Below are 17,582 nucleotides of genomic sequence, written 5' to 3'. Positions count from 1 at the left end.
TCCCCCGGCCCCGCCTCTCCCGCGCCCATCCCTTCCTCCGGCCCCGCCTCTCCCGCGCCCATCCCTTCATCCGGCCCCGCCTCTCCCGCGCTCATCCCTTCTCCTGGCTCCACCTCTCCCATCCCTTCCTCCGGCCCCGCCTCTCCCGCGCCCATCCCTTCCCCCGGCCCCGCCTCTCCCGCGCCCATCCCTTCTCCCGGCCCCTCCTCTCCCGCGCCCATCCCTTCTCCCGGCCCCGCCTCTCCCGTGCCCATCCTTACTCCTGGCCCCACCTCTCCCATCCCTTCCCCCGGCCCGCCTCTCCCGCGCCCATCCCTTCCTCCGGCCCCGCCTCTCCCGCGCCCATCCCTTCCTCCGGCCCCGCCTCTCCCGCGCCCATCCCTTCTCCTGGCCCCACCTCTCCCATCCCTTCCCCCGGCCCCGCCTCTCCCGCGCCCATCCCTTCCCCCGGCCCCGCCTCTCCCGCGCCCATCCCTTCCCCCGGCCCCGCCACTCCCGCGCCCATCCCTTCCTCCGGCCCCGCCTCTCCTGCGCCCATCCCTTCTCCCGGCCCCGCCTCTCCTGCGCCCATCCCTTCTCCCGGCCCCGCCTCTCCTGTGCCCATCCCTTCTCCCGGCCCTGCCTCTCCCGCGTCCATCCCTTCCCCCGGCCCCGCCTCTCCCGCGCCCATCCCTTCTCCCGGCCCCGCCTCTCCCGCGCCCATCCCTTCCCCCGGCCCCGCCTCTCCCGCGTCCATCCCTTCCCCCGGCCCCGCCTCTCCCGCGCCCATCCCTTCTCCCGGCCCTGCCTCTCCCGCGTCCATCCCTTCCTCCAGCCCCGCCTCTCCTGCGCCCATCCCTTCTCCCGGCCCCGCCTCTCCCGCGCCCATCCCTTCTCCCGGCCCCGCCTCTCCCGCGCCCATCCCTTCTCCCGGCCCTGCCTCTCCCGCGTCCATCCCTTCCCCCGGCCCCGCCACTCCCGCGCCCATCCCTTCCTCCAGCCCCGCCTCTCCTGCGCCCATCCCTTCTCCCGGCCCCGCCTCTCCCGCGTCCATCCCTTCCCCCGGCCCCGCCTCTCCTGTTCCCGCCACCTCTCCCGCTCCTGTCCTGTCACTGTCTCTGGACTCCACAGATGGGGGCTGGAGGCTGGAGAGCGACTTCACGGGGTGGTGGCACAGCGGGCAGGTGTCCTGGATGTACAGCCACTTCCTCAGACAGTCAGCGTGGAAGAAATGGTTGCAGGATGTGACCACGGCCACGGCCATGTCCTGTGGGGGGAGAGGAGACACACAAGGGTCGGTTTGGAGCCGGCTCGGCTGCACGGCCTCGGGGGAGATGTAATGTAATGCTGGGGGCAGGAGTCTGCGGGCTGAGCGCAGCTCTGGCAGTGATTGGTGCAGCTCACCTGGAAGCAGATGGAGCAGAGGTCGTTGTGCGCGCTCAGCTGCTCCTCGGACGCCCGCGGTAAGGAGCTGATCTTGTTGGCGGCTTCTCTCCGCAGCAGGAAGCTGCTCCACCCGGACTGCGCCCTCAGCCAGACATTGACGTAGGAATGGACGATGATGACTGAGACCCCGATCCAGCTCCACTCGCCGAACATGGACTCCCACGTGCCGTACGCCAACACGCACAGCGCCACCAGGAACTCCAGCACGCGGCTCACCGCGTTCACACCGTACATGATCTCATCCATCCGCTCCACCCCGCTGTCCTGGAACAGCTCCACCATGAACAGGGCGTAGATGAAGAGCGTGCCCAGCACCTGCGTGGAAGCCCATACCTGAAATACTCTGTGCTGCAGGAGGTCCTGCTCCGCCCACCATGCACCTCGCAGGCTCTCAATTGCCTCCCTTTCTCCGGTTCACCCACCTTCTCTAGGACTCCTCCCCTTTCTCTGAGATCCTAGTCTGTGGCTCCTCCCCGGAGTATGAGTGGGCGCTCCTGCTGACGATCCTCCGGTTCACCCACCTTCTCTAGGACTCCTCCCCTTTCTCTGAGATCCTAGTCTGTGGCTCCTCCCCGGAGTATGAGTGGGCGCTCCTGCTGACGATCCCCCGGTTCACCCACCTTCTCTAGGACTCCTCCCCTTTCTCTGAGATCCTAGTCTGTGGCTCCTCCCCGGAGTATGAGTGGGCGCTCCTGCTGACGATCCCCCGGTTCACCCACCTTCTCTAGGACTCCTCCCCTTTCTCTGAGATCCTAGTCTGTGGCTCCTCCCCGGAGTATGAGTGGGCGCTCCTGCTGACGATCCCCCGGTTCACCCACCTTCTCTAGGACTCCTCCCCTTTCTCTGAGATCCTAGTCTGTGGCTCCTCCCCGGAGTATGAGTGGGCGCTCCTGCTGACGATCCTCCGGTTCACCCACCTTCTCTAGGACTCCTCCCCTTTCTCTGAGATCCTAGTCTGTGGCTCCTCCCCGGAGTATGAGTGGGCGCTCCTGCTGACGATCCCCCGGTTCACCCACCTTCTCTAGGACTCCTCCCCTTTCTCTGAGATCCTAGTCTGTGGCTCCTCCCCGGAGTATGAGTGGGCGCTCCTGCTGACGATCCTCCGGTTCACCCACCTTCTCTAGGACTCCTCCCCTTTCTCTGAGATCCTAGTCTGTGGCTCCTCCCCGGAGTATGAGTGGGCGCTCCTGCTGACGATCCCCCGGTTCACCCACCTTCTCTAGGACTCCTCCCCTTTCACTGAGATCCTAGTCTGTGGCTCCTCCCCGGAGTATGAGTGGGCGCTCCTGCTGACGATCCCCCGGTTCACCCACCTTCTCTAGGACTCCTCCCCTTTCTCTGAGATCCTAGTCTGTGGCTCCTCCCCGGAGTATGAGTGGGCGCTCCTGCTGACGATCCCCCGGTTCACCCACCTTCTCTAGGACTCCTCCCCTTTCTCTGAGATCCTAGTCTGTGGCTCCTCCCCGGAGTATGAGTGGGCGCTCCTGCTGACGATCCTCCGGTTCACCCACCTTCTCTAGGACTCCTCCCCTTTCTCTGAGATCCTAGTCTGTGGCTCCTCCCCGGAGTATGAGTGGGAGCTCCTGCTGACGATCCTCCGGTTCACCCACCTTCTCTAGGACTCCTCCCCTTTCACTGAGATCCTAGTCTGTGGCTCCTCCCCGGAGTATGAGTGGGCGCTCCTGCTGACGATCCCCCGGTTCACCCACCTTCTCTAGGACTCCTCCCCTTTCTCTGAGATCCTAGTCTGTGGCTCCTCCCCGGAGTATGAGTGGGCGCTCCTGCTGACGATCCTCCGGTTCACCCACCTTCTCTAGGACTCCTCCCCTTTCTCGGTGACGCTCCCCAGAGTATGAGTGGCCGCTCACCTGCAGGGATGTGAGGAGGCAGCTGGACACCATGATCAGGAGCCAGAAATCCATATCAAAGAAGAGACAGAGTTTGTAGGCCATGAATGAAGGAAAGAGGAGGAGGAAGAGGCACATACTGACCCCGCGGAGGTGCCGCCATGGACTTCTGGGGAGCAGAAAACACATTACTGCCGTGCCCAGGAGGACTACAGGTCACAGCAAAGTCAGCCCTCCCCTGTATTCCTACCTGTTACCAGTGGCAGCTAACGCCAGGACGATGGGGTCGGAGATCTCCACCATGGACTGGAGCGTGGAGCTGACCACGATGAAGAGGATGATACTGAGGAGGAAGGTCCGCTGCAGCACGTGGAGGTCCAGGAGGCCGGTCTGCAGCGCCAGGAGGATTAATGTTACCCCCTCGGTTACTCCCCTGGCCAGAAAAACAGCAGATTAATCTCCCCAGCAGTGCCCCGGGAAGACGGTATAGTAATCCCCCCGGCAGTGCCCCGGGCAGACGGTATAGTAATCCCCCGGGCAGACGGTATGGTAATCCCCCCGGCAGTGCCCCGGGCAGACGGTATGGTAATCCCCCCGGCAGTGCCCCGGGCAGACGGTATGGTAATCCCCCCGGCAGTGCCCCGGGCAGACGGTATGGTAATCCCCCCCGGCAGTGCCCCGGGCAGACGGTATAGTAATCCCCCCGGCAGTGCCTCGGGCAGACGGTATAGTAATCCCACAGGCAGTGCCCCGGGCAGACGGTATAGTAATCTCCCCGGCAGTGCCCCGGGCAGACGGTATAGTAATCCCCCCCGGCAGTGCCCCGGGCAGACGGTATAGTAATCCACCCGGCAGTGCCTCGGGCAGACGGTATGGTAATCCCCCCCGGCAGTGCCCCGGGCAGACGGTATAGTAATCTCCCCGGCAGTGCCCCGGGCAGACGGTATAGTAATCCCCCCGGCAGTGCCCCGGGCAGACGGTATAGTAATCCACCCGGCAGTGCCCCGGGCAGACGGTATAGTAATCCACCCGGCAGTGCCCCGGGCAGACGGTATAGTAATCCACCCGGCAGTGCCCCGGGCAGACGGTATAGTAATCCCCCCGGCAGTGCCCCGGGCAGACGATATAGTAATCCCCCCGGCAGTGCCTCGGGCAGACGGTATAGTAATCCCCCCGGCAGTGCCCCGGGAAGACGGTATAGTAATCCCCCCGGCAGTGCCCCGGGCAGACGGTATAGTAATCCCCCGGGCAGACGGTATGGTAATCCCCCCGGCAGTGCCCCGGGCAGACGGTATGGTAATCCCCCCGGCAGTGCCCCGGGCAGACGGTATGGTAATCCCCCCGGCAGTGCCCCGGGCAGACGGTATGGTAATCCCCCCGGCAGTGCCCCGGGCAGACGGTATGGTAATCCCCCCCGGCAGTGCCCCGGGCAGACGGTATAGTAATCCCCCCGGCAGTGCCTCGGGCAGACGGTATAGTAATCCCACAGGCAGTGCCCCGGGCAGACGGTATAGTAATCTCCCCGGCAGTGCCCCGGGCAGACGGTATAGTAATCCCCCCCGGCAGTGCCCCGGGCAGACGGTATAGTAATCCACCCGGCAGTGCCTCGGGCAGACGGTATGGTAATCCCCCCCGGCAGTGCCCCGGGCAGACGGTATAGTAATCTCCCCGGCAGTGCCCCGGGCAGACGGTATAGTAATCCCCCCGGCAGTGCCCCGGGCAGACGGTATAGTAATCCACCCGGCAGTGCCCCGGGCAGACGGTATAGTAATCCACCCGGCAGTGCCCCGGGCAGACGGTATAGTAATCCACCCGGCAGTGCCCCGGGCAGACGGTATAGTAATCCCCCCGGCAGTGCCCCGGGCAGACGATATAGTAATCCCCCCGGCAGTGCCTCGGGCAGACGGTATAGTAATCCCCCCGGCAGTGCCCCGGGAAGACGGTATAGTAATCCCCCCGGCAGTGCCCCGGGCAGACGGTATAGTAATCTCCCCGGCAGTGCCCCGGGCAGACGGTATAGTAATCCCCCCGGCAGTGCCCCGGGCAGACGGTATAGTAATCCCCCCGGCAGTGCCCCGGGCAGACGGTATAGTAATCCCCCCGGCAGTGCCCCGGGCAGACGGTATAGTAATCCCCCCGGCAGTGCCCCGGGCAGACGGTATAGTAATCCCCCCGGCAGACGGTATAGTAATCCCCCCGGCAGTGCCCCGGGCAGACGGTATAGTAATCCCCCCGGCAGTGCCCCGGGCAGACGGTATAGTAATCCCCCCGGCAGTGCCCCGGTCAGACGGTATAGTAATCCCCCGGCAGTGCCCCGGGTAGACGGTATAGTAATCCCCCCGGTAGTGCCCTAGGCAGACGGTATAGTAATCCCCCGGCAGTGCCCCGGGTAGATGGTATAGTAATCCCCCGGCAGTGCCCCGGGTAGACGGTATAGTAATCCCCCCGGTAGTGCCCTAGGCAGACGGTATAGTACTACTCACCGGTGCATGACGTTGCCGTGCTGCAGCGCCGCGTACCCCAGCAGGTAGAGCTTGCAGAGGTTCAGCGCTCCCAGTGCCAGGTACTTGACGGTGAAAGTGAGGCCGAGCAGAGAGTACGGGGTCCCACAGCACTCAGACACACTGAGGGGGCAACACAGAGGGTTAGAAATATCAGAGGCACCAAGGAAAAGATACTAGAGGGAAAGGGAGGCTCCCAGGACAAGACACCGAGCGATCGGGGGGCTCCAAGGACAAGACACTGAGTGATGGGGGGGCTCCCAGGACAAGACACCGAGGGCGACAGGGTCAGGGGAACAATGAAGTGAACATGAGGGTGAAGGCAAAACTCAGGAGGATTACCTGTTCAGGATGATGAAGATGGGCCCCTGCTCCTCCAGGGCCCCCGGCTTAGAGGACAAGGTGCTGAATATATGCAGCACAAAGACAACCATCCAGAAGACGAGGAACAGCAGCGGGAAGGCGAGCTGCGACCACAGGGACACACCGACTGCCAGCAGCCGGGAGAGGTCGGTCACCTGCGGAGAGAGAGTGACCCATAGATATGAGCACCGCCGGCAGCGCATCTTGCCCCAGGGGGCCGCCACCATCTCCCCGTACCTGGCTCATCTGCTGGTAGGCCGCTGTCAGGAGGCTCCTGACTCCGCTGATGCCGGTCAGCGCGGTGTATATCATCACCAGCAGGGAGGGGGCCACAGACAGGGTACAGAGCAGTGGCAGCGTCTGCAGCGGGAGCCCCGCCAACGGCGAGAGCAGAGGTAGAATGGGGGCAGAGAAGAGCCAAACATGGCGCGTCCTCATCAGCAGGGAGCAGAGCGTCGCCACCATCACCATACCTGCGGGTAACACACACCGTCACCACCAGGAGGAAGTGCAGGCCGACAGCTCCTCCGGGTATCTCAGCAGCTGAGATACATGATACACAGTTCAGCAATGGGGAGGCTGCAGGCTGTGCACCGCTGACCTCCCTGCACAGGAGTTTACTCCCCCAGGTCATACTGCGACCGTCCTCACCTCCCTCCAGGTCACACTGTAATGGATCTCATCCGCCAGGTGACACCGCAGAGGACCCCACCCTACCCCTCCCCCAGGCCACGCTGCGGTGGATCCCCATCTTCCTCCAGGCCACACCGCGGTGGATCCTCACCTCCCCCGGTCACGCCGCAACCATTCCCACCCCGCCCAGTCACACCACGACAGTCTCCACCTCCCCCAAGGGTCACACCGTGACGGTCCCCATCTCCTCCTGCAAGCATCCCCACCGCAACAGTCCCCACCTCCTCCAAGGGCCACACCGCAACGGTCTCCACCTCCCCCCGCAACCAACCCCAGCGCGACAGTCCCCACCTTCCCCAAGGGTCACACCGCGACGGTCCCCACCTCCTCCCGCAAGCATCCCCACCGCAACAGTCCCCACCTCCTTCAAGGGCCACACCGCAACGGTCTCCACCTCCCCCCGCAACCAACCCCAGTGCGACAGTCCCCACCTTCCCCAAGGGTCACACCGTGACGGTCCCTGTGAAGATCTGAGGTTATGGGCTGTAATAATCACCTAGGGAGGTTAATAATGCAACTATTTTTTATTCCTTACATCCTTGGTTTTACAATAATTCCAGGTAAGTGGCTGAAATACATCGCCCCCAGTCCTCACGTTCCCAACCCGGGGCGATACTCACTGTCTCCAAGTTTTGGTTGGCCCACAGATTTCTTATCTCCAGCCAGTCTAGTCTGTATTCACATTCTATGCTCCTCCACATGGAAAGATTAAATGATAGAAACACAGGTATCCAGTAGCAACAGTCCTTAAGAAAGGACATCAAATCCAGATGACAAATCCCACAACTGTAGCACGTTTATCCAGGCCAGTCGGTACTGATCTCCACACTCCATAGGCCATCCATCCATGGGCTCCAGGACCTCAGCCTAGATCCTATCCCTTCAACGTCATTCCACACTCTCTGGGAGATCAATGGCTTAAGGCTCCTGAGACACTAACGAGATTAACCCCTTTCTGACGTGAGACATATCCATACGTCCCTGTGGCCTGGGCCTTAATGACCAGGTACGTATGGATACGTCTCAGGGATCGTGCATGCTCGATCGCCGCCGGGTGTCAGCTGATTCTGACAGCTGAGACCCAGCACTCAGTGCCAGCCCGGAACTTTAACCCCCTAAATGCTGCATCATTTAGCGAGCGAGCAGAGGGACAGAAACCCATCTGCTCTTGGATCGGAGACCCCACGCCGTCATCGCGGCGGCCCGATCGTTGCCATGGTGACATCCGGGTAGTTAGCAAGGTAGTTAGTTAGATCATGCACTGCCATACCTTATAACTGCGATCAGATTGCAGAAAGTGAAAGTCCCATATATAATATAGATTTATTTTTTATTATTATCAGTATTATTACTAAATAAAAAACCCACAAAAGTACACATATTTGGTATCACCACATCCGAAACGAGTCGACCTATAAAACTTTCCCACTAGTTAACCCCTTTAGTGAACACAGTAAAAAAAATAAAATAAAAAGCAAAAAACAGGTGCTTTATCATACAGCCGAACAAAAAGTGGAATAAAATGCGATAAAAAAGACGAATGTAAATAAAAATGGTATCTCTGAAAACGTCATCTTGTTCCGCAAAAAACAAGCCGCCATACAGCTCCATCAGCCGAAAAATAAAAAAGTTACAGCTCTCAGACTAAAGCGATGCAAAACAAGGTTTTTTCTAGAAAAAAAAAAAAAAGCGTCTTTTAGTGTGTGACAGCCGTCAAAGATAAAAACCCGATATAAATCTTATATCGCAGTAATCGCACCGACCCGAAGAATAAAGTCTCCTAATCACTTTTACAGCACGAGGAACGGTTTAAAAAATAAATAAAACTAATTCTTCACCTGCTGCTGATTTGTTCATTCTGCCTCCCAAAGATCGCAGCAAGGCTCGGCTCACATTTATCCTGCACTCTGCGCTGAGCGCTTACACTGAGATTTCCGTGTAAATCTCTGAAATACGTGATTCAGACGGAACCCCCGGAGGAAGATTCCCTGTAATGAGGCAGATGGAGGCACTGTGGACGTTGTCTGACCAGTGATCCCACGGTGTCCGTCTTTTTTATTAGGGGTGCATAAAAGTGCCGTCAGCCATAATCTCAGAATCAGGGGGATCCGTTGAAGCGTTCCAGAGTTATTACCTCATAAAGCGATACTGGTCAGAATTGTAAAGATTAGCCTGGTCATTAACGTGCAAACAGCCTTCGGGAGTAAAGGGGTTAATGGAATGATTGCTTTACATTTACCTTTAGAGATCTCCTGTCTGGCCTTATGAAGTTGAACACTTTCAGGTGAAGTTAGTGCACTTAAACTACTAGCAAGCAAATTTCTAATAGAACACAACAATAGGATTGACGGAAGCAGTGCTCCGTGCTGGAAAAAGTCTGCATCGCTTAGAACCATGGATTCCGCTCTACGTTCATTGGTCCAGTAGTCTTTACTAAATGGCCAGCTCCTCACCCACTTTTTCAGCACAGACATGAATGTAAGAGGTTTCGCCTTCAAGAGAACAAAACTTTGTATCATCCAGTTTCCTCAAAGCATATTCCATGTCGTTCTTGTGAAAAAAAACTCCACAGTCCCCATTCCACCTTGGTGTACATCAGCATACTAGACACCTCCAGCTTCTCTCATATGGTCTTTCAGATCCTGCCAACTCCCCGATGGGGGAAGTCCTGAGACGAGGACTCTGTAAACACAGGGGACGGGGGTCTGTTTCTCCTGCGGGGTCCTCCATATCCTCCCCCTGATCCCCAGCTTGTCCTGGGAAGCTCCACACGTACCTGATGGGAACCAAACTTGTATCCATTGAATCCAACCCCAGAGCGCTGAGCCCTAACTAGGGGGATGGACACTTGGTGGCCTGATAAATAATGTTTGGGGTAGACAATATCTGGGCTGACCAGGGTGAATGTAGGCCCAGTGCCCCGAAGTCCCTGGGCTTCCTCCTTGATGCCATTTATCTCCCCCAGGTCACATTCCTTCATAGTAACAGTCATTGCATTTTGTGCATTACTCACCACAGGCGAGGGTTTAGTCGTTGGCATGTTGAGAATGCTCAGTTCCGCCTCGGCTGACGCAGTGTGAACTGGTCCTTAGCTTTGGGTTACGACATTGGCCCAGTGGCACACCAATCCTGCTCCTAGGTTGTTTCCCAGCAACACATCTACTGGTAAGTGCCGCACTACTCCTACATCCACCATTCTACGACTGTGACCCCAGTGTAAATGTAGTCTGCTCCGAATGTTTCTCCTCCGGCTACATTAACTAACATACGGCTGCCGGGAACAAAACACTGGTCCGGTACTAACTGTTCTATGATCAATGTGACCGAGGATCCGGAGTCACGGAGCCCCACAGCCTCCACGCCCTCTACCCAGACCGGCTGCAGATGCTGGTTCATGGTTGCTGAGGTGTCCCATCTATTCCGGGACACTTGTCCTTGTACCACATATGCCTCCTCCTCTTCCAGTCGGGGTAGTGGGATCCTCTCTCCCTCAGTATTCCAGCCTCATTGCAGCACAGTGTTCAGTGGTTGGGGACGCGGATGATGTGGACTAGAACGTTCCCGGCGTTTCCTGGCAGAGTGTCCCATGCGTCCACAGTTATGGAAGCTTAACCCTTCTCGTCCCAAAACGGGCCGTACTTAGGGGCTTGGGAAACATCCACCTCTTTGTGAAGTCCCAAATCCCCACAGATCCTCCTTCGGCCAGTCCATGGCTCTCACTGGACTCCCTGTAAGCTCCTGTTCCCGACTCGCTGGGGTTGTACTTCAACCTAGCCCTTGTCGATTAGCAGACCAGTCATCAGCCAATCTTTCAGCGTCATCCAGGCTGAGTGGTTTTCTATCCGCCACCCATTCTTTTAAGTCACCTGGGAGCTTGGACATAAATTGTTCCAGAATGAATACATCAAAGATACGGTCTCCTTCCCGAGCCCCCAGTCCTTCTATCCACGGAGTGTATGCCGTACGTAGTGTGTTGGCAAACTCCCGATGTGTGTGTGCAGTGGGCTTGTCAGTCTCCCGAAACTTCCTCCGGTAGGTTTCCGGCGTGACGGCATACCTCTCTAGCAATGCGCTGCAAATGGTAGAGAAACATCTCTGATCCCCAGAAGACAAGTTATTAAAAGCTTCTCTTGCTTTTCCAGTCAGGCCAACGCTCAAAAATCTGGGCCAGTCACTGACTGACACCTCATGCGGCAGACAGAGGTTCTCAAATAACCGGAGATGTTCATCAATATCTGAGGTGTCCTCATTGAACTATGGTATATCCCGGTACCTTAAAGATGGGGGCCCCTCTCTCCTGTTATCCACTGTCCTCTGCAATGGGGTGGGTGGGGGTACTGCTACATGCACACCCAGATATTTGCTTAACACTGCTGCCCGCTCTATCTCCGTGCCCGCTCTCCTAGCGTGTCCAGCATCTGTCTCAACTCAGCCGGTCGATCCTCTGCCATCTGGATGACAGCTCTGGGCTGCAATACCTCCTCCATGTCTGAATTGATCTCCTCTGCTGGGTGGTCACGGTCCCAGTCGTCCAAGCACTGTATTAGGGTCACCGGGTTGTCTTCCAGCAACCACTCTAGCTCTCTCTCACAGTAAAGGACTCTCAGCTCTTTCTTCTTGAGCCTCTTGTAGATGGAGTCTGCCAGCTCTTCTGCCAAGTCACCGCTCAGTAACTTTCCCTGGTATGCTGTCCAGAGATGGTGATCCCACCGCTTGCCACCACTTGTAAAGATATGAGGTTGTGGGTTGTAAGTAATCACCTAGGCAGGTTAACGATGCAACAATATTTTAGTCCTTACATCCAAGGTTTTACAACAACTCCAGGTAAATGGCCAAAATACATTGCCCACAGCCCACAAGATCCTCTCCCTGAGGCGGTAGTTCCACTGCCTTTGTACCAGGTGATTCTCGTATCTCCAGCCAGTATAGTCTGTATTCACATTCCACGCTCCTGCAGACGACAGGTATAACAATAGAAGCACAGCTATCCAGTAGCATCAGTCCTTAAGAACATTCATCAAATCCAGACAACAGATCCCACAATAGCACGTTTATCCAGCTCAGTCGGCAACCGATCTCCAAATTCCATAAGCCATCCACCCATGGGCTCCAGGACCTCAGCCTAGATCCTATTCCTTCTACGTCATTCCACACTCTCTTGTAGAACAATGGCTTAAGGCCCCTGAGACACTAACGAGACTAATGTAATGTTTGCATACATTTACCTTTTGGGATCTCCTGTCATGCCTTATGTATACATAAGATCCAGCCTGCACAACTTCCTCTGCTTACTGTCACTGAATAGAAACATTGAATCCTGAGGCTGAACTGACGCGTAAGCAAATTTCTCATAATACACAATAAGATCGATGTACCCGTGCTCCGTGCTGGAAAAAGTCTGCATCCCTTAGAGCCGCGGACTCCGCTCTATGTGCATTGGTCCAATAGTCTTTAGTAAGTGGGCAGCTCCTTACAATCCCCACCTCTCCCTACCCCCCCCAGGTCCCACCACCCCCTCACCGTCCTCACCCCCACCCACTCCGCCAGGTCACACCGTGACTGTCCCCACCTCACCCCCCCACGTCACACTGTAATTTATCTCATCCCCCAGGTGACACCGCAGAGGACCCCACCCTACCCCGCTCCCAGGGTCCGTATCACCTGTGATTGTGCTGATGCTGCGTGTTACTGACGCGTGGTCCTCGTACACCGAGCCCCCGGCCGCCATCTCCTGACGGATGAAATTCCTGATGGTAGAAATAGGAAAATCTTCAAAACGGAGACAGGAACGGAGCGGCGGCCATTGCTGTGCTGCGGTCACTCACCTGCTGATCTGGTGCGCCATGTACAGCAGCAGCGCAGTCATGAGGTACAGATAGAGGCGGAGCAAAGAGCGGAGAGGGAGGAGCAACAGCAAAATGGAGATCACATGACCTACGACATGGGAGAAGGACACGTCCATCAAAGTCTGAACCGCCAATGAGGAGGGGACAACATGGCGGAGCCACACTCACCCAAATAGTACACATCCTGTAGGGAGGGCACTCCGAGGAGCGAGGGCTCCGAGCTCAGCAGGATCAAGTCCTGCACGTCCGAGCGGTAGAGGAGGTCCAGAGCCACCACACAGGGGACGCGGAGGAGGACACTGGTGACGCCCTCCAACCGGGACATGACGAAGGAGATATGGAGGGTTCACTGTGCACACCACGTCGTACACCGCCAGTCACTGCACTGCACACACAGCCGTACACCGCCGGTCACTGCACCGCACACACAGCCGTCCACCGCACCTCGACATACACCGCACTCACAGCCGGTCACTGCACCACGCCGTCCACCGCACACACACAGCCGGTCACTGCTCCATGCCGTCCACTGCACACACACAGCTGGTCACTGCTCCGTGCCGTTCACCGCACACACACAGCCGGTCACTGCTCCGTGCCGTCCACTGCACACACACAGCCGGTCACTGCACACACACAGCTGGTCACTGATTCGTGCCGTCCACTGCACACACACAGCTGGTCACTGCTCCGTGCCGTTCACCGCACACACACATCCGGTCACTGCTCCGTGCCGTCCACTGCACACACACACAGCCGGTCACTGCACACACACAGCTGGTCACTGATTCGTGCCATCCACTGCACACACACAGCTGGTCACTGCTCCATGCCGTTCACCGCACACACACAGCCGGTCACTGCTCCGTGCCGTCCACTGCACACACACAGCCGGTCACTGCACACACACAGCTGGTCACTGCTCCGTGCCGTTCACCGCACACACACATCCGGTCACTGCTCCGTGCCGTCCACTGCACACACACAGCTGGTCACTGCACCACGCCGTCCACCGCGCACACACAGCCGGTCACTGCACCACGCCGTCCACCGCGCACACACAGCCAGTCACTGCACCACGCTGTCCACCGCGCACACACAGCCAGTCACTGCACCACGCCGTCCACCACACACACACAGCCGGTCACTGCATCACGCCGCACACACAGTGAACACCACACACCCGGCATCACCAGGACGGTATGAGCTCACGGCAGGAAACTCCAATCAGAAGACACAAATATCAGAGATATCGGAGCGAGACCGACGGTCAGAAACACAAATATGTCCGACCGCTGCGAGACCTGCAGGAAGGAGAAGACCTGAGTCATAGAGCATCAGTGCTCTGGAAATCCCCCCCTATAGACTCCCCCCAGTACACCGCTATAGACTCCCCCCAGTACACCGCTATAGACTCCCCCCAGTACATCGCTATACACTCTCCCCAGTACACCGCTATAGACTCCCCCCAGGGATACCCCTATAGACTCTCCCCAGTACACCGCTATAGACTCCCCCAGTACATCGCTATAGACTCCCCCCAGTGCACCGCTATAGACTCCCCCCAGTACATCGCTATAGACTCCCCCAGTACACCGCTATAGACTCCCCCCAGTGCACCGCTATAGACTCCCCCCAGTACATCGCTATAGACTCCCCCCAGTACACCGCTATAGAATCCCCCCAGTACATTGCTATACACTCTCCCCAGTACACCGCTATAGACTCCCCCCAGGGACACCCCTATAGACTCTCCCCAGTACACCGCTATAGACTCCCCCCAGTGCATCGCTATAGACTCCCCCCAGTGCACCGCTATAGACTCCCCCCAGTACCCCGCTATAGAATCCCCCCAGTACATTGCTATACACTCCCCCCAGTGCACCGCTATAGACCCCCCCAGTGCACCGCTATAGACTCCCCCAGTACATCGCTATACACTCCCCCCAGTGCACCGCTATAGACTCCCCCAGTACATCGCCATACACTCTCCCCAGTACATCGCTATAGACTCCCCCCAGGGACACCCCTATAGACTCCCCCTAGTGCACAGCTATAGACCCCCCCAGTACATCGCTATAGACTCCCCCCAGGGACACCCCTATAGACTCCCCCCAGTGCACCGCTATAGACTCCCCCCAGTACAAAGCTATAGACTCCCCCCAGTACATCGCTATAGACTCCCCCCAGTGCACCGCTATAGACTCTCCCCAGTACATCGCTATACACTCCCCCCAGTGCAAAGCTATAGACCCCCCCAGTACACCGCTATAGACCCCCCCAGTACACCGCTATAGACTCCCCCCAGTACACCGCTATAGACTCCCCCCAGTACATCGCTATAGACTCCCCCCAGTACACCGCTATAGACTCCCCCCAGTACACCGCTATAGACTCCCCCCAGTACATCGCTATAGACTCCCCCCAGTACACCGCTATAGACTCCCCCCAGTACATCGCTATAGACTCCCCCCAGTGCACCGCTATAGACTCCCCCCAGTACATCGCTATAGACCCCCCCAGTACATCGCTATAGACTCCCCCCAGTACATCGCTATACACTCCCCCCAGTGCAAAGCTATAGACCCCCCCAGTACACCGCTATAGACCCCCCCAGTACACCGCTATAGACTCCCCCCAGTACACCGCTATAGACTCCCCCCAGTATACCGCTATAGACTCCCCCCAGTACATCGCTATAGACTCCCCCCAGTACACCGCTATAGACTCCCCCCAGTACACCGCTATAGACTCCCCCCAGTACATCGCTATAGACTCCCCCCAGTACACCGCTATAGACTCCCCCCAGTACATCGCTATAGACTCCCCCCAGTACACCGCTATAGACTCCCCCCAGTACATCGCTATAGACCCCCCCAGTACACCGCTATAGACTCCCCCCAGTACATCGCTATAGAATCCCCCCAGTACACCGCTATAGACTCCCCCCAGTACACCGCTATAGACTCCCCCCAGTACACCGCTATAGACTCCCCCCAGTACACCGCTATAGACTCCCCCCAGTACATCGCTATAGACTCCCCCCAGTACACCGCTATAGACTCCCCCCAGTACATCGCTATAGACTCCCCCCAGTACATCGCTATAGACTCCGGTATTTGCCGGTGTCACTTTTCTTCTCACTTTAGCTCCCGGACAGGTGCGGTTCCCCTGGTGACGCCGGATCCGCCATGATAAGTGAGGGCAGATGCCCGACATCCACTGACACTTCCTGGTCAGTAGAAGCAGGTGCGTGCGCATGCGCAGATAAGAGCAGCAGCGCCCCTAGCGTCACTGTGAGGCTTCAGTCAGTCAGTCAGTCAGTCAGTCAGTCAGTGGTGTTCACGCCAGCAGCCGCGCTCCATCTCACGATCCGCCGATCCTGCTAGTCAGCCCGGTGTCTGCTCGTGTCCTGGCACCGGATGCGTCACTGCACTGACTATAGCCCAACCTTTACAGTCCTGATATGTGCTGTCATAGTGGCGGCCATGCTGTAGTCCTCATTTGTTCACCCATATTGTCTGGGTCCTAATATTAATTTATTACCACGGTCCTAATTAGGAGGCGGCCGTCTTGTCGTCGTCCCAGGGAAGTCAGACATCTTGTCGTGGTCCTGGGGGAGGCTGCCCTCTTGTCGTGGTCCTGGGGGAGGTGGCCGTCTTGTCGTGGTCCTGTAGGAGGCGGTCATCTTGTCGTGGTCTTGGGGGAGGCGGCCGTCTTGTCGTGGTCTTGGGGGAGGCGGCCGTCTTGTACTCCCAGAGGAGGCGGCCGTTTTGTCGTTCCAGGGAAGTCAGACATCTTGTCGTGGTCCTGTGGGAGGTAGACATCTTGTCGTGGTCCTGTGGAAGGTGGTCGTCTTGTCGTGGTCCTAGGGGAGATGGCCGTCTTGTCGTGGTGCTGGGGGAGGTGGCCGTCTTGTCATGGTCCTGGGGGAGGTGGCCGTCTTGTCGTGGTCCTGTGGGAGGCGGCCGTCTTGTCGTGGTCCTGGGGGAGGTGGCCATCTTGTCGTGGCCCTGCGGGAAGCAGCCGTCTTGTCGTGGTCCCGGGGGAGGCGGCCATCTTGTCGTGGTCCTGGGGGAGCGGCCGTCTTGTGCTCCCAGGGGAGTCGACCGTTTTATCGTTCCAGGGAAGTCAGACATCTTGTTGTGGTCCTGGGGGAGGCTGCCGTCTTGTCGTGGTCCTGGGGGAGGTGGCCGTCTTGTCGTGGTCATGTGGGAGGCGGTCATCTTGTCGTGGTCTTGGGGGAGGCGGCCGTCTTGTCGTGGTCTTGGGGGAGGCGGCCGTCTTGTCGTGGTCTTGGGGGAAGCGGCCGTCTTGTACTCCCAGAGGAGGCGGCCATTTTGTCGTTCCAGGGAAGTCAGACATCTTGTCGTGGTCCTGTGGGAGGTAGACATCTTGTCGTGGTCCTGTGGGAGGTGGTCGTCTTGTGGTCCTGGGGGAGGTGGCCGTCTTGTCTTGGTCCTGGGGGAGGTGGCCGTCTTGTTGTGGTCCTGTGGGAGGCGGTCGTCTTGTCGTGGTCCTCGGGGAGGTGGCCATCTTGTCGTGGCCCTGGGGGAGGCGGCCGTCTTGTGCTCCCAGGGGAGTCGACCGTTTTGTCTTTCCAGGGAAGTCAGACATCTTGTTGTGGTCCTGGGGGAGGCTGCCGTCTTGTCGTGGTCCTGGGGGAGGTGGCCGTCTTGTCGTGGTCCTGTGGGAGGCGGTCATCTTGTCGTGGTCTTGGGGGAGGCGGCCGTCTTGTCGTGGTCTTGGGGGAGGCGGCCGTCTTGTCGTGGTCTTGGGGGAGGCGGCCGTCTTGTACTCCCAGAGGAGGCGGCCGTTTTGTCGTTCCAGGGAAGTCCGACATCTTGTTGTGGTCCTGTGGGAGGTAGACATCTTGTCGTGGTCCTGTGGGAGGTGGTCGTCTTGTC

At 58.2% G+C, this 17,582-nt stretch overlaps 1 protein-coding gene across 1 annotated transcript; it reads right to left on the bottom strand.

Annotated features, from left to right (window-relative positions):
- Nucleotides 1-256: 256 nt before the first annotated feature.
- On the bottom strand, nucleotides 257-16,092 carry LOC141242324 (RING finger protein 145-like). The gene is made up of 11 exons (XM_073668847.1): nucleotides 15,820-16,092; nucleotides 12,844-13,979; nucleotides 12,655-12,763; nucleotides 12,491-12,576; nucleotides 6,374-6,609; nucleotides 6,116-6,291; nucleotides 5,756-5,896; nucleotides 3,523-3,705; nucleotides 3,294-3,441; nucleotides 1,384-1,740; nucleotides 257-1,246 (listed from the first exon to the last, which is right to left on the bottom strand). The coding sequence occupies exons 2-11, from the start codon at nucleotides 12,998-13,000 to the stop codon at nucleotides 257-259; spliced, it is 2,583 nt and encodes an 860-aa protein (XP_073524948.1). The 5' UTR covers nucleotides 13,001-13,979; nucleotides 15,820-16,092.
- Between the last annotated feature and the right edge of the window lie 1,490 nt (nucleotides 16,093-17,582).

The sequence above is a fragment of the Phyllobates terribilis genome, unplaced genomic scaffold, assembly GCF_046119375.1.
Source record: "Phyllobates terribilis strain yellow unplaced genomic scaffold, ASM4611937v1 Scaffold_1__5_contigs__length_1240528914, whole genome shotgun sequence".
NCBI lineage: Eukaryota > Metazoa > Chordata > Amphibia > Anura > Dendrobatidae > Phyllobates > Phyllobates terribilis.
This window is presented reverse-complemented; position numbering and strand designations above follow the sequence as displayed.